Source organism: Hyperolius riggenbachi, chromosome 10 (assembly GCF_040937935.1).
Source record: "Hyperolius riggenbachi isolate aHypRig1 chromosome 10, aHypRig1.pri, whole genome shotgun sequence".
Taxonomy (NCBI): domain Eukaryota; kingdom Metazoa; phylum Chordata; class Amphibia; order Anura; family Hyperoliidae; genus Hyperolius; species Hyperolius riggenbachi.
The window spans coordinates 220403107-220419812 of NC_090655.1; the positions used below are offsets into that span (position 1 = coordinate 220403107).

At 45.4% G+C, this 16706-nt stretch overlaps 1 protein-coding gene across 1 annotated transcript in view; it reads right to left on the reverse strand.

Annotated features, from left to right (window-relative positions):
• LOC137536830 (zinc finger protein 208-like) overlaps positions 1-16706 on the reverse strand; it is a 107354-nt gene that overhangs the window by 69428 nt on the left and 21220 nt on the right. Inside the window, 2 exon segments of the mRNA XM_068259022.1 lie at positions 1716-1746; positions 1748-4562. Coding sequence (XP_068115123.1) covers positions 1716-1746; positions 1748-4562 — 2846 coding nt within the window.

The window sequence follows — 16706 nt, forward strand, 5'->3', positions numbered from 1 at the left end:
GTTTCAGACCTGCTCTGCTGCTGAGGAATTTGCATACATTTGTCATGCAAATTGCCTAGCCGCCTCCCTTGAAGGCTTGCAGCATAAATACCATGTGATCCCACAATCATTTGCTGGTCATGGTGGTTTGTTACTACTAAAACACTCCTTGAGTGTCAGCCTTGCTATTGTTTGCTAAAGATTATCTTAGAGTAATTCCTGGGGACTGCGCTAGGCTATCCTTCTAGTGCAGTCAGGTTGTACTATCTGTATTGCCTGTCTTGTCTTTGCGATTGCACTGTCGCCAGCGGTTGGCGATGGTGAATCGTTTGGTCCAGTACCTGGATCGCACTCGCTCTGGCGGAAAGAGCAGTGGATCCTGCTAGGCCTGTTTCTGTACTTGGATCACACTTGCTCTGGTGGAAAAGAGCAGTGGATCCTACTAGCTCCATTTCTGTACTTGGATCACACTTGCTCTGGTGGAACAGAGCAGTGGATCCTGCTAGCTTTGTTTCTCTACTTGGTTCACACTCGCTCTGGCGGAAAGAGCAGTGGATCCTTCCTGTCCCTGAACCCGGATCGCACTCGCTCTGGCAGAAGAGCGGTGGATCTTATCTGACCTATTCCTGTTTGCTGTTCATCTGTCTGTCTGGAGCAAACGCTTGCGGTTGTCTGCGGTAAGGCAGCCGTTTAGCAAACGTCCCTGTTATTTGTTCATTTGTGTTCATTCGTTAGTCAGGGTGGCGTGCTTGTCTCTGTTGCGCTTAACGTGCAGAGACCGCGCCGTAAACGCGCTTGTCGCTGTTGCACCTAACGCGCGGTGACCGCATTTAGGTATTGCGTTTGTTATTTTCGTTGACATTCTCATTGCATGATATGCTGTGCCTTTCTCTCTGCTCCTGTGTTTAACCTTTGCTCTGTCTTGTGTCACTATTGGCAATCGCCACTCTTGCGATTGCGTTCCTACTTTGTTTCTGCTGTTGTGTGTTCACCGTCGCGGGATGGCGACTAGATTGGTGCACACACATACATTGTGTCCCTGTGCTCATTCTCATTGGCAATCGCATCTCTTGCGATTGCGTTCTCACTTGGTTTCCGCTGTTGTGTGTTCGCCGTCGCTGGGTGGCGACTAGATTGGTGGACATACATACATTCCTTCTCTGTGCTTATTCAGTCTTGTGTCGCTGTTAGCAATCGCCATCTCTTGCGATTGCTTTCCCACCTGGTCTTCACGGTTGTGTGTTCATCGTCGCTCTGGCGACTAGATTGGTGCACACACATACACCCTTTCTCGGTGCTCTCTCTCTTTAAGAGCTATCTTGCCCTGCATTGCTTCCCCTCGTACAATTCCTATCTGGCATCTGTGGCTGTGCAGAGGATCTGTTCCTCTGCACTCCACAGCTCCATCTGCCGGCAGGAATTCCCCTCTACAGGTGAATAGCACCATTGCTGGGTTCTCTCATATTATACGCTTGTGGAGGATTTCCGCAGTGTCAGCGCGCATCCTGTGAGCTGACCACGGGAATAATTCCACAACCATTACATTTATAATTGAAAAGGTACCCAAAAGTCGGTGAAAAAGTACTATCAAATTTATTTTTAATATTTTCGTCATTGGTGGTGACTTAAAAGGCATTTTATGACAAGTTGTAAAAATATCACCTAGGAGAAAACTCGGGAGAAAAAGTGAATTGCATATGGGCCCCAGACTTCCAGGTAAACTATTTCCCACATACACGGCACTCAAACGGCTTTTCTCCTGTGTGACCTCTCATGTACATGAAGACCAGACTTAGTGGAAAACCCCTTCCCACATTCACAGCACTCAAACGGTTTCTCTCCCGTGTGACTTCTCTCATGTATAAGAAGATCATTCTTCTGGCTAAACTTTTTCCCACATTCACGACACTCAAACGGTTTCTCTCCTGTGTGACTTCTCTCATGTACATGAAGACCAGACTTAGCGGAAAACCCCTTCCCACATTCAGGGCACTCAAACGGCTTCTCTCCTGTGTGACTTCTCTCATGTACATGAAGCTCAAACTTAGTAGAAAACCCCTTCCCACATTCGTGGCACTCAAACCGTTTCTCTCCTGTGTGAATTCTCTCATGTACATGAAGATTAGCCTTAATGGAAAACCCCTTCCCACATTCGTGGCATTCAAACCGTTTCTCTCCTGTGTGAATTCTCTTATGTACATGAAGATTAGCCTTAATGGTAAACACCTTCCCACATTCACGGCACTGAAATGGTTTCTCTCCTGTGTGAATTCTCTCATGTACACGAAGATTAGACTTACAGGAAAACCCCTTCCCACATTCACTGCACTCAAACGGTTTCTCTCCTGTGTGACTTCTCTCATGTACATGAAGCTCAAACTTAGTAGAAAACCGCTTCCCACATTCGTGGCACTCAAATTGTTTCTCTCCTGTGTGACTTCTCTCATGTCTAAGAAGATTAGCCTTAGTGGAAAACCCCTTCTCACATTCACAGCACTGAAATGGTTTTTCTTTTGTGTGACTTTTCTCATGTCTATGAAGTTCAGACTTCCAGGTAAACTTTTTCCCACATTCACAGCACTCAAACAGTTTCTCTCCTGTGTGACGTCTCTCATGTACATGAAGACTGATCATAGTGGAAAACCCCTTCCCACATTCACGGCACTCAAACAGCTTCTCTCCTGTGTGACTTCTCTCGTGTCCATGAAGACTGATCTTAGTGGAAAACCCCTTCCCACATTCACGGCACTGAAATGGTTTCTCTCCTTTGTGAATTCTCTCATGTACACGAAGATTAGACTTACAGGAAAACCCCTTCCCACATTCACGGCACTCAAACGGTTTCTCTCCTGTGTGACTTCTCTCATGTAAATGAAGCTCAGCCTTAGTGGAAAACCCCTTCCCACATTCACGGCAATCAAACGGTTTCTTTCCTGTGTGACGTCTCTCATGTTTTTGAAGACCAGACTTGGTGAAAAACCTCTTCCGACATTCATGGCACTCAAACGGTTTCTCTCCTGTGTGAATTCTCTCATGTACATGAAGATTAGCCTTACAGGGAAACCCCTTCCCACATTCACGGCACTCAAACGGTTTCTCTCCTGTGTGTCTTTTCTCATGTAAATGAAGCTCAGACTTAGTGGAAAACCCCTTCCCACATTCATGGCACTCAAACGGCTTCTCTCCTGTGTGACTTCTCTCATGTACATGAAGCTCAAACTTAGTAGAAAACCCCTTCCCACATTCATGGCACTCAAACGGTTTCTCTCCTGTGTGAATTCTCTCATGTCTAAGAAGATTAGCCTTAATGGAAAACCCCTTCCCACATTCACGGCACTGAAATGGTTTCTCTCCTGTGTGAATTCTCTCATGTATACGAAGATTAGACTTACAGGAAAACTCCTTCCCACATTCACGGCACTCAAACGGTTTCTCTCCTGTGTGACTTCTCTCATGTACATGAAGCTCAAACTTAGTGGAAAACCCCTTCCCACATTCACGGCACTCAAACGGTTTCTCTCCTGTGTGAATTCTCTCATGTAAATGAAGCTCAGACTTAGTGGAAAACCCCTTCCCACATTCACGGCACTCAAACGGTTTCTCTCCTGTGTGACTTCTCTCATGTCTAAGAAGATTAGCCTTAGTGGAAAACCCCTTCCCGCATTCACGGCACTCAAATGGTTTTTCTGTTGTGTGACTTTTCTCATGTCTATGAAGATCAGACTTCCAGGTAAACGGTTTCCCACAGTCACGGCACTCACATAGTTTTGCTTCCATATGATTTTTTTCATGTTGACATAGGTGACTTTTAAGGTGGAAACCTTCTCCACATTCAGAACTCTTATAGTGTTTCTCTTTGCTATGTGTTGTCAGGTGCCTGCTAAGATGTGACTTTGTAGAGAAACATTTCCCACACTCAGGACACTCATGCAGCTTCTCTCCGGTATGGACAAGGTGGTGGGCTTGTAGTTTGCCTTTGGTGGGGAAGCTTTTTGTGGCTTCAGAACATGAAAATGGTTTGACTTCCATGTGGGACAGTTTATGAGTATGGAGTGCGCTATTTGTAGCATAACTTTTCAGACACTCAGTACACTGGAAAGGCCTTTCTCCTGTGTGATATCTCTGGTGGGTTATAAGCTCTGCTTTATAATGAAAGCCCTTCCCACACTCATCACAGTGATGCGGCTCCACCCCAGTGTGGATACGCTGATGTCTCTGAAGATTTTGTTTTTGAGTGAAACGTTTCCCACACTCTGAACATTCAAAAGGCCGCTCTCCCGTATGAACCCTTTTGTGGATAGTTAGTTGGGATTTACTTATGAAGTGTTTCCCACACTCATCACAGGATAATTCCAGCTTTCCATTGGATGTTGTCTTTTGCTCTTGCTCCTCTGTGTCAGAGTGGGAGTCCAGCTCATCATTAGAGGGGTTGTACTGTGACTCATTGCTGCTGTCACCCTGTTCATCTGACGTCACTATTCTATCATCTTTCACGTTCTGCTCTTCTGGTCCCTGGTCACCATGGATGGAATCTGGGAGGTGGTCTGTTTTCTTGGAGGTCCTTTTGGAACGTGTAACAAAGGCTGTAACAGAAAACAACAAAATCACATACAAAAAAAACCCTCCATAATATATTTTTGTTCTTTGTTACTTTTATTATGCTACAAGCAGATGTGAGGTTTTTTTTTTTTTACGTGTTAAAGGGATACTGTAGAGGGGTCGGGGGAAAATGAGTTGAACTTACCCAGGGCTTCTAATGGTCCCCCGCAGACATCCTGTGCCCGCGCATCCACTCACCGATGCTCCAGCCCCGCCTCCGGTTCACTTCTGGAATTTCAGACTTTAAAGTCTGAAAACCACTGCGCCTGCGTTGCCGTGTCCTCGATCCCGCTGATGTCACCAGGAGTGTACTGTGCAGGCACAGACCATACTGGGCCTGCGCAGTATGCTTCTGGTGACATCAGCGGGAACGAGGACACGGCAACGCAGGCGCAGTGGTTTTCAGACTTTAAAGTCTGAAATTCCAGAAGTGAACCGGAGGCGGGGCTGGAGCATCGGTGAGTGGCTGCGTGGGCACAGGATGTCTGTGGGGGACCATTAGAAGCCCCGGGTAAGTTCAACTCATTTTCCCCCGACCCCCCTACAGTATCCCTTTAAAGTTAAACCATTAAACCTACTGTATTTTTTGCTCTATAAAGGTGCACTTTTTCTCCTCCAAAAGTGAGGGGAAAAAAATCACTGCATCTCATAGAGTGAATGCTGCATCTCTGCAGGGCCAACGTCAATACGAAGAGTGGATCCTACAAGCAGAAAGAGTGACACTTAGCTCTAGAATGCTGTGAAGTAAAGGCTGTGTAAATAGTGCAGGATGCACTTCCCCGTCCTGCTCTGCTCCCTTCTGGCTGTCTAATCAGTCCCGCTCTGAGAACAGAATTCAGAGGAACTTCCAGTAGCCCCCCTCCTTCCCCAGAAAATTGTAATGACAGGAGGAGAAATGAACAGAGTTCAGAGCTTCTGTAAGCTGGATGTGCTGGACACAGTCCTCCATAGTAATGCCCACAGTGAAAAATGTTCTCTGTAAATGTCATATTTTCTTGACATAAAAAAAATGAAAAGATGAAAAAAGCCTTTGTATTGCTATTTGCTAGTAATTACAGCTTGTTGTATTTGCCTTCTTAAAACAGGAAGAAATCTGCAATAATTCAGCTATAAGTGAACATTTGTGGTTACCCACAATGCACTACTACTGAATATGCAAATTATCCCTTTTCGCCCTTGGTAAGCCAAGCAAGCATCCAGAACCGCTGGTGTATAGCAAGCCTATAGCCTTAAATTTTACACAGCCATGTCAAGCCCACATGTAGACAGCCTGTTTCGGACTTTTGGTCCTCATCAGTACATGGCAGGAATTGATAAGGCTGGTTATCCCCCAAACATTCCTAGTAGTTTGGGTCACCCTGAGCTGCTTGGTTACTCTCTAGTAATTACAGGAAATGTATGTGGCATTTAGAATTTTAGTTAACCTTGATAGTTGTCCTTTAAAAAGGAAGTTAAGTGAAATTTATTATTAACCATTAACCTATTTTGGTTCCTGGATGTAGAAACTACGTCCAGGAACCATGCACGCTCCCGGCCTGCGGTTCGTTAGCCAGGCAATCAGTGAATCGGGCTGTGGTGCCCGATCTCTGATTCCTCTCCCCCGCTGAAAAAGCGACAGCTTCTCTCGGAAGCTGCGCCGTTTCTGGCTGTTACCTCCCCCATGCGTCCCTCTAAGCGTGTGTTATGCTTAGAGTGACGTCATGTAAACAAACTCATGGCCGCCATCTTGTGGCCAAAAAGTAAAACTACAACTAAAAGTTAAAAAAAATTAAATCAACACACATTTACATTATAAGCCTATTGTTTACATCCCACCCTCCCAAAACTACCCAAATAAAATGTTTAATATAAAAAAAAAACAAAAAAAAAACATTACAATAAAAAAAAAACATGTAAATATTTACCTAAGGGTCTAAACTTTTTAAATATCAATGTAAAGATGAAATATTTCTATATTTTTTTTATTTTAAACTTGTAAATAGTGATAGATGCAAAACGGAAAAAATGCACCTTTATTTCCAAATAAAATATTGTCGCCATACATTGTGATAGGGACATAATTTTAATGGTGTAATAACCGCGACATATGGGCAAATACAATACGTGAGTTTTAATTATGGAGGCATGTATTATTTTAAAACTATAACGGCTGAAAACTGAGAAATAATCAACTTTCTCCGTTTTTTTCTTATTCTTCCTGTTAAAATGCATTTACAGTAAAGTGGCTCTTAGCAAAATGTACCCCCCAAAGAAAGCCTAATTGGTGGCGGAAAAAACAAGATATAGATCAGTTCATTGTGATAAGTAGTGATAAAGTTATAGGCTAATGAATGGGAGGTGAACATTTCTCAAGTGAAAACGACGGAACGCGAATGGGTTAATGACATATCAGTTATTTAAAATAAAGTGCATATGTTTCTCCATAGACCTTATGTTAAAAAAAGTAGATGATATCACTTAATTCTGCTTTCCAGAGAGCTGAGCTCCTTAATTTGCATACTATTCGACGTACTTCACTGATACCAGACACTCCAGCTGATTATAACGCTGACTCATGCCGGGCATACACGGCATGTTTCTCTATTCAATTATGTGCCGGATCGGGCAAGCGCCTCGATGCCGGCGCATCCCAACTCCTGCGCGGATCGATTGCCGCTCGTCCCCGCTGGAGCGGCTAATGAGCCGCTCGTTTCTGGGCATTGTTCTCCCCGCCGGTATCGAGCACAGTATCGATCCGGCGGGGTATCGGACACGTCGGATATTATCAATCGAGCCATCAGCCATCAAGCCTCCCTTCCTGCCGTGTATGCCCAGCATCACACACTACAGAGAGCCCCGTGCTGTTCTCTGTAACTAGCTAAGTAAATAAACAAACAGGCTGCTACGTATATAACTAATTAGCAGCCTGCTCTATCTATTTACTTAGCTAGTTACATATGAGAACAGCAGCTCTCTGTAGTATGTGAGTCAGGTTATAAATCAGCTGGAGTGCCTGGTATCAGTGAAGTCCTTCCGTCCCATCAGGTAGTATGGTAATTAAGGAGCTCAGCTCCCTGGAAAGCAGAATTAAGTGATATCATCTACTTTTTTTTAACACAAGGTCTATGGAGAAACATATGCTCTTTTTTTAAAATAACTGATATGTGATTAATGTTAAATAATAATTTTCACTAAACTGCCCCTTTAAGGTCAACATTTGGATGGGCTTCCTCTGTTGCACCACTCTGCTTCCCGTTTATGGCTCTGACTGCAGACAGTCAAATGGAATCCAACAGAGTGGCACATGCTCTGTCCTCTCCACTCTCCCTGTAATAATAATAATAATAATTGCAGTATTTGTATAGCGCCTTTCTCCTGTCAGACTCAAAGCGCTTGTGAGGCAGCCACTAGAGCGCACTCAGTAGCAGTGTTAAGGAGACTTGCCCAAGAAACTCCTTACTGAAATAGGTGCAGGCTTACTGAACAGTCAGAGCCGAGATTTGAACCCAGGTCTCCTGTGTCAGAGGCAGAGCCCTTAACCACACTATCCAGCCACTACTGTATGTCAGTGATCTTGCCCGGCTGTGCACAGCTGCCACAGATGGGAGCGTTCTGGCCATGCTTAGTTCAGAAGCAGCTCCAGGCTGCAGCTGTTGCACACGCCAGGGCAGGAGCACTGACATTGAAGAAGAACTGTAGTGAGAGGTATATGGAGGCTGCCATATTTATTTCCTTTTAAGCAATACCAGTTAACTGGCTGTCCTGCTGACCCTCTGCCTCTAATACTTTTAGCCAGTGCAGTTTCTAGGCTAAAATGCACCCAGGGCGCGGGTGTAAAAATTGCGCCCCCCGAAGCAAGGTATGGGTGCCCGCAGTATAGGTTAGCCAGGTCTAGTTGCACTCAGTATAGATTCCCCCAGTATAGGTGGCCCAGAATAGGTACCCCAGTATAGGTAGCCAGCTATAGGTCCCCCAGTATAGGTAGCCAGGCATAGGTGAGCCAGTATAGTTGCCTCCGGTATAGGTTAGCCAGGTAGGTGCCTCCAGTATAGGTACCCAGTATAGTTGCCTACAGTATAGGTTAGATAGGCAGGCGCCCCGGGTATAAGTTAGATAGGTAGGATAGGTAGGTGCCCCCAGTACAGGTTAGCTAGGTGGGTGCCTCTAATATAGGTAGCCAGAATAGTTGCCCCCAGCATAGGTTAGATAGGTAGATGCCCCAGTATAGGTTAGTTAGGTAGGTGCCTCCAATATAGGTAACCAGTATAGTAGTCACCTGTATAGGCTAGCTAGGTAGGTAGGTAGGTGCCACCAATACAGGTTAGATCAGTTAATGCTCCCACTATAGGTTAGATAGGTAGCTGCCCCCCAATATAGGTTAGATAGGTAGGTGCCCCCCCAGCATAGGTTAGATAGGTAGGTGCCCCCCAGTATAGGTTAGATAGGTAGGTGCCCCCCAGTATAGGTTAGATTAGGTAGCTGCCCCCTCAGTATAGGTTAGATTAGGTAGGTGCCCCCCAGTATAGGTTAGATAGGTAGCTGCCCCCAGTATAGGTTAGATAGGTAGCTTCCCCCCAATATAGGTTAGATAGGTAGCTGCCCCTCAGTAAAGGTTAGATTAGGTAGGTGCCCCCCAGTATAGGTTAGATTAGGTAGGTGCCCCCCAGTATAGGTTAGATTAGGTAGCTGCCCCCCAGTATAGGTTAGATTAGGTAGCTGCCCCCCAGTTTTTGGTTAGATAGGTAGGTGCCCCCCAGAATAGGTTAGATAGGTAGCTGCCCCAGTATAGGTTAGATAGGTGCCCCCCATTATGGAGGGGGGAGCCGCAGCCGCGGGGAGGGCAGCCCGACCTCTCCCTCCCTTCCTTTCCCCGGGCCGCCCTCTGTGCTTCCCCCTCAGACTGCCAAAGCAATGCGCAGGGAAGCGCTATACAAAACGACTCACCTCCCTGGTCCCAATCGCTGCTCACTCTCCGCCGCCAGTCTCCTCTCTGCATTGCATAGACGCTGATACACATGCTGCTTCCTGTTTAGCAGTGTCTGTGTGTATCAGTGTCTACTCTATGCAGAGAGGAGACTGGCGGCGAGAGAGCAGCGATTGGAACCAGGGAGGTGAGTAGTTTTGTATAGCGCTTCCCTGCGCATTGCTTTGGCAGTCCGAGGGGGAAGCACGGAGGGCGTCCCGGGGAAAGGAAGGGAGGGAGAGGTCGGGCTGCCCTCCCTGCGGCTGCAGCTCCCCCCTCCATCACAGCGCCCCCCTCCCAACAGCGTTCAGGGCGCCCGCACGGGCCGCACGGCCCTAGAAACGGCCATGCTTTTAGCTGTAGACTCTGAACAAGCGTGCAGCAGATCAGGTGCTTCTGACATTTCTGTCAGATCTGACAAGATTAGCTGCAGGCTTGTTTCTGTTTGTGACTCACACTACTGCAGGCAAATAGGTCAGCAGGGATGCCAGGCAACTGGTATTGCTTAAAAGGAAATCAATATGGCAGCCTCCATATACCTCTCACTACAGTTCTCCGTTAAAGGAGCCCAGAAAGCATAAGCTATCTTGACTTCAACTCAACTGCCTCCAGTCATAGCCAGAGCCCTGAACAGAAACAAAGTGGTGAACTCCGTATATCAGTGCTACTGCCCAGTTTTACCACTTCTGAAGTATTAATGGCCAGAGGGCTCCAGACTGCGGCTGCTGTGCACAGCTGAGTGGGAACGGTGATGTACAGAGAGTGTAGAATGGACAGAGCATGCCATTTTGGGTTTCCATTAGACTGCCTCCAGTCTATGGCACAAACAGAGAGCAGAGCGGTGCAACAGAGGTAAGCCCATCCAAACAGGAAAGTATTAGAACCCCATACTACATACGATGGCACATGCAGTTTACACTGGAGGTACTCTTTAACTGGTATAGTGCCACTGGATCATGTATGTACACCCCTGTAGACTTCACTACAGCACCAGGGGAGTAGATACATGAACCCCCTCCCCCCCCCCCCCAGGCAAGGTACTGATTGGTTTATAGGCACATATGCCCCCAAAGCCGATCAAAGTGCCCAAAGTAAATGAGCACTGGCATCAATGAGATGTCTGTGGTCATTTCCAAAATGAAAGTAAAAACACGGGTTTACACTTCTTCCTGTGTACTGTTAAGTACAATGGGTAGTGTGGGGCCATATAGTGGCCAGAAGGTAAACACCTAACATCATATATTAAAATAAATAAAAAAATATATAAACCCCCCCCCCATTAATTTCAACCCCTTATTTCTACCTTCCCCTATTATTACCAAAATAAAACTTTTGTTTAAAAAAAAATGACATCATTAAAAAAAATGTATAAATAGTTACATTAGGGACTCAACTTTTTTTTTATATGTGTTCCACTATTATTTTTTGCAAATTAGGGCTTGCAATTATTGTTATAGTAGAAAGAAATATATCATGAAAAAAATACACCTTTCTTTCCAAAGAAAATATTGTCGCCATACATTGTACTAGGAACATAATTTAAATGTTGCAATAGCTGGGACAAATGGGCAAATAAATTGTGTGTGTGCTTTATCTATCATAGCACATGTTGTTTTAAAACTATATTGGCTGAAAACTGAGTAATAATGATTTTTTTTTTTCATTTTTTTCCTTCTTATTCCCTTTTAAATGCATATAAAATAAAATAATTTGTAACAAAAAGTATCACCCAAAGAAAGCCTATTTTGTGGCGAAAAAAAATCTATAGATCATTTTGGCATCATAAGCAGCAATTCAGTTATTGGTGAATGAATGGGAGGAGTGTGATGTATGAAAATTGCTTTGGTTTTTAAAGGATACCCGAAGGGACATGTGACATGATGAGATAGACATGTGTATGTACAGTGCCTAGCACACAAATAACTATGCTGTGTTCCTTTTTTTCTTTCTCTGCCTGAAAGAGTTAAATATCAGGTATGTAAGTGGCTGACTCAGTCCTGACTCAGACAGGAAGTGACTACAGCGTGACCCTCACTGATAAGAAATACCCCTTTTTATCTCTTTCTTGCTCTCAAAAGCCATTATCTGCTAGGAAAGTGTTTTATAGTTGGAATTTCTTATCAGTGAGGGTCACACTGTAGTCACTTCCTGTCTGTCAAAACTGAGTCAGCCACTTCCATACCTGATATTTAACTCTTTCAGGCAGAGAAAGAAAAAAAGGAACACAGCATAGTTATTAGTGTGCTTGGCACTGTACATACCTATGTCTATTTCATCATGTCACTTCGGGTATCCTTTAACCTCCCTGGCGGTTAATTTTTTTTGCCAAATTGGCAAAAATCCTTTATTTTTTTTAATTTTTTTTTTTGTTTCATGTAAAGCTACCAGAGTGGTAGCTACATGAAACACCACTAGAGGGCGCATGTGTCCCTCTAGTGCGATCGTCGCTGTCATCAATAGCAAACAGGGGAACGCGTATATAACGCGTTCCCCTGTTTGGCTTCTCCTGTCGCCATGGCGACGATCGGAATGACATCATGGACGTCAGGCGCACCGATCCAGCCCATAGCGCTGCCTGGACTCATTTGTCCGGGCAGCGCAGGGCTCTGGCGGGGGGGGGGCCCTCTTCCGCCGCTGCGTGCGGGCGATCGCCGCAGAGTGGCGGCGATCAAGCTGTGCGCACGGCTAGCAAAGTGCTGGCTGCGCGCACAGCAATTTGAATGGGGCGAATCGCCCCAACAGAGCCCGAGAAATCCTCCTGCGCGGCATAGCCCGAGCTCAGCTCGGGCTTACTGCCAGGGAGGTTAAGGGGAAATAACCTGTGGTGGAGAACTGGTTAAAGCTCCTAGTATTTTTTATTTCATACAAAAAGTACATGAAAAATATATCAAATGTTGAACTTTAACAACTTCACCACCATTAGGCCCATTTGCAGTTAGAGTTTTCTCCTAGGGGATCATTTTTCATCTTTGATTTAAAATAACTTTTCAGCACTTTTAAACTAAAAAAAAGTACCAAAAAGTAGGTGAAAAGTACTATCAAAATTTTGAGCATTTTCCTGCTTTCTGGCGGCTTAAAAGGCATTTTATTGACAAGTTTAAAATCAACACCTAGGAGAAAACTCAGGTGAAAAAGTGAATTGCATATGGGCCTAAGGGTTTTTCCCCTTATGGACCAGAGCAATTTTAACATTTCAGAGCTCCTTCCATTAATTCTCAAAAAAACTTTATCACTACTTATCACAACAAAATAATCTATATCTTGCTTTTTATCCCACCAGTTAGGCTTTCTTTGGGTGGTACAACTTGCTAAGAATTATTTTATTCCAAATGCATTTTAACTAGAATAATAAGAATAAAAATGGAAAAAAATCATTATTTCACAGTTTTCGGCCATCATAGTTTTAAAATAAAACATGCTGCTGTGGATAAAACCCACATATTTTCAGTGTTCTCACCAGAAATTTTTTCCAGCCGGGTGGCATGAAAAAGTAGCCGGGTGGGGTGCGATGAGGGGAAGTAGCCGGGTGGGGTGCCATGGGGGGAATGCTGGGCGGCACAACTTTGCTTACAGCATAGGAGGAGGAGGCAGCAAGCAGATGACAACTGGGTACTCATCAAAATTAGCCAGGGGAGAGCACTGCAGAGGTTGTGATTGGCTGGCCTACTGATGGCTGGAGCTGGGCTAGTGACACAGACAATACAGTCCTACTCCTGTGACTGGAGATACACACCTGTGTTAAGTGCACCTTTACACACAGCCAGCAGGCAGAGGTTGTGATTGGCTGGAGCTGGGCAACTGACACAGAGACAGAATACATTCCTATTGCAGTGACTGGAGACACATCTGTGTGGCGTTCCCCTTTGCACACAGCCAGAGGCTGTCATTTGCTGGCCTGCTGATAGCTTGGCTGACACTGGGCTAGTGACAAATTATACAGAGGCCTCGCTCTCCCCACAACACAGCCGCCCTCTCACCCTCCCCATAAATGGGCACAGAATCCCATGTTGGTTGCTATGGAGATGAGTGAGGCTAGGCTCCTCACTCCCTCACACAATCCCCAGCGCCCTCCTCCACTCCGGAGCAGTCCCGCATCCGCCCCCCAACCTGGCTGCCCTCCATATACATTTACCGCTGCGCAACTCCCCGGGGAGACACAGAGGCAACCACTGCCGTCAGCACGTTGCACGCTAAGCTCCGCGTGCCAGATGACGTCACCGCGCGCTTCGAGGGCTAAACAGAATCCACCCCCGGCCGCGGATTGGCTGACAGGAGCAAACGATAGAAAGAATGCTCTGCGGACTCCTCCCACTAGGCCACGCCTGTGATGGCAAGGGTGAGCTGATTGGCCGAGCATGATTTCTCTGAAAGCTGGAGAATAATAATGGCAGCGATGAGCCGAGCATGCGGTGACAGCAGGGCAGGTGGTCTCATCAGCAGGGGGGCAGTAATTTCTTTTACCCGAGCACTCCGCCCGGCTGTTTGATCCTGGGGAGAACACTGCATTTTATTTGCCCATTTTCCTGGTTACTACAACATTTAAAATATGTCCCTAGTACAATGTATAGCGACAATATTTTATTTGAAAATAAAGGTGTATTTTTTCAGTTTTGCATCTGTCAATAATTACAAGCACTAATATACCCTCATGAAATATATATTAAAAAAAGTTGAGTCCCTAAGGTAACTATCTGTGTATTTTTTTCCATCAACCAAAAGGTGTTTATTGAAAAAAGTTGGTACAGCATTCAAAAATTGCATAGGTACAAGTTTGAGAATAGTCTTACATAGTAACAATCAACATTTGTATATACATTCTAGGAGGTCTATACAAAGAACTGATGCGATAAAGGGAGACATTACAGGAATGCAAGGTGATCTATTAGAAAAGACTACAAACAGCAAAAATAATGACAAATAATTCATCGACAAGTCTAATGGTTTATCCATCTGTCCCAAACTTGGTTAAATTTATTTGGGCATTTTCTATGAGAGTAAACTAGCTTCTTAAAGAGAACCCGAGGTGGGATTTAATTATTTTAGTGGGGCACAGAGGCTGGTTGTGCACACTAACACCAGCCTCTGTTGCCCCATGGTGTGCCTCCAGGACCCCCCTGCGCGCCGCTATCCCCTCCGCAGTGCTAGCGACACACAGCGTGTCGCCAGCACAATGTTTACCTATGCCTGTTAGCGCCGCTCCCCCGCCTCCTCTGTATCGGCGCTACCCGCAAGCGTCCCTTCCCTCCAATCAGCGAGAGGGTGATTGGCGACACGCTGTGTGTCGCTAGCACTGCGGAGGGGATAGCGGCGTGCAGGGGGGTCCTGGAGGCACACCATGGGGCAACAGAGGCTGGTGTTAGTGTGCACAACCAGCCTCTGTGCCCCACTAACATAATTAAATCCCACCTCGGGTTCTCTTTAAAAGATCTGTGTATTTTTTTAAGACTATATAGATATACTAGCTGATTGCCCGGCGTTGCCCGGGTATGTATTTGGCTGGTGTTGGCTCTGCATACTTTTTCTAACCCAAACACACAATTACTTAATGACCAAGTTTGTGAGCTTTGCTGTCTTTGGTATCAATAATTTGCATTGAAATGAAAAAATTAGATTGGCTGTTTGCAGAGCCGGGACAAGGTCCCCCAGCTCCCAAGGCTGAGACACCAAAGTGCGCCCCTCCATCCCTCCCACCCCAGCTGTCACACACTGATTGCTATTAGACTAAGAGGTGCCACAGGGCCCACAACCTCCCCAACACCTTAATATCTAGTTATCTGGCTTGCAGTCACTGCTATGTATCCCCTTTTCTTATTTCTCTCTGCTTCAAACACAATTAGGAATGACAGCTGAATGAATTGTGCGCCCCCTCCTACACTGCGCCCTGAGGCTGGAGCCTCTCCAGCCTATGCCTCGGCCCGGCCCTGGCTGTTTGTGGCTCCACACCCTTTTCTGAATTTGAACCCCAGTCACCCAATAACCAACTGTACCAGGTTTGAGGCCTGTGTCATTAACAGTTCAAGAATGGTAGCAATTAAATATTCCCCTTGAAAAGCAATAGGTGGAGCCTAATTTTGTAGGCTCCACCCACTTTTCTGAATATTAATCCCAGTCACCCAGTGACCAACTGTGCAAAGTTTAAAAACCCTGCCATTAACAATGTAAGAATGGCTGCAGTTTACATTTTCCCAGTGAAATTTGTATTTGTCTCCACCCACTGATGACCCGACGTTGCCCGGGTATGTATTTGACTGGTGTGGGCTCCGCCCACTTTCTAACCCTAACGCACAAACACTCAATGACTAAGTTTGTGAGATTTGGGGTCCTTGGCATCAATAATTTGTTTATTCCCATAGAAATTAAACAAATCAGATAGGCCGTTTGTGGCTCCGCCCCTCTCCAGCATTTGAACCCCAGTCACCCAATGACCAACTGTAGCAGGTTTGAGGCATCTGCTATTAACAGTGTAAAAATGGCAGCAATTTAAATATTCCACTTGAAAATCAACAGGTGAATTTTGATTGGCTATTATAGGCTCCACCCACTTCCCTGAATATTAATCTCAGTCACTCAGTGACCATCTGGGCAAAGTTTGTGAACCCTGCCATAAACAGTGTAAGAAGGGCTGCAGTTTACACTTTCCCAGTGAAATTTGTTTTTGGCTCCGTCCACTTTTTGTAACCTGGACACAAAGTCACTACTCAATGACCAAGTTTGTGAGCTCTGGGGTCCTTGGCATCAATAATTTGTATTTTCCCATGAAATGAAACAAATCTGATTCACCGTTTGTGGCTCTGTCCCCTTTTCTGAATTTGAACCCCAGTGACCCAATGACCAACTGTACCAGGTTTGAGGCTTGTGCCATAAGTGCAAGAATGGCAGCAATTTTAATATTCTCCTTGAAAAGTGACATGTGATTTTTGATTGCCATTTTTAGGCTCCTCCCACCTTTCTGAATATTAATCCCAGTCACCCAGTAACCAGCTATGCTAAGTTTAAGAACCCTGCCATTAACAGTGAAGAAGGGCTGCAGTTTACAATTTCCCAGAAAAATCTGTTTTTAACTCCACCCACTTTTTGTAACCTGGACACACAGTCACTACTAAGTGACCAAGTTTGTGAGCTTTTGGGTTCGTGGCATAAAAATTGAGCTAATGGAAGCAGTTTATCCAGCAAAGAAATCTGGCTG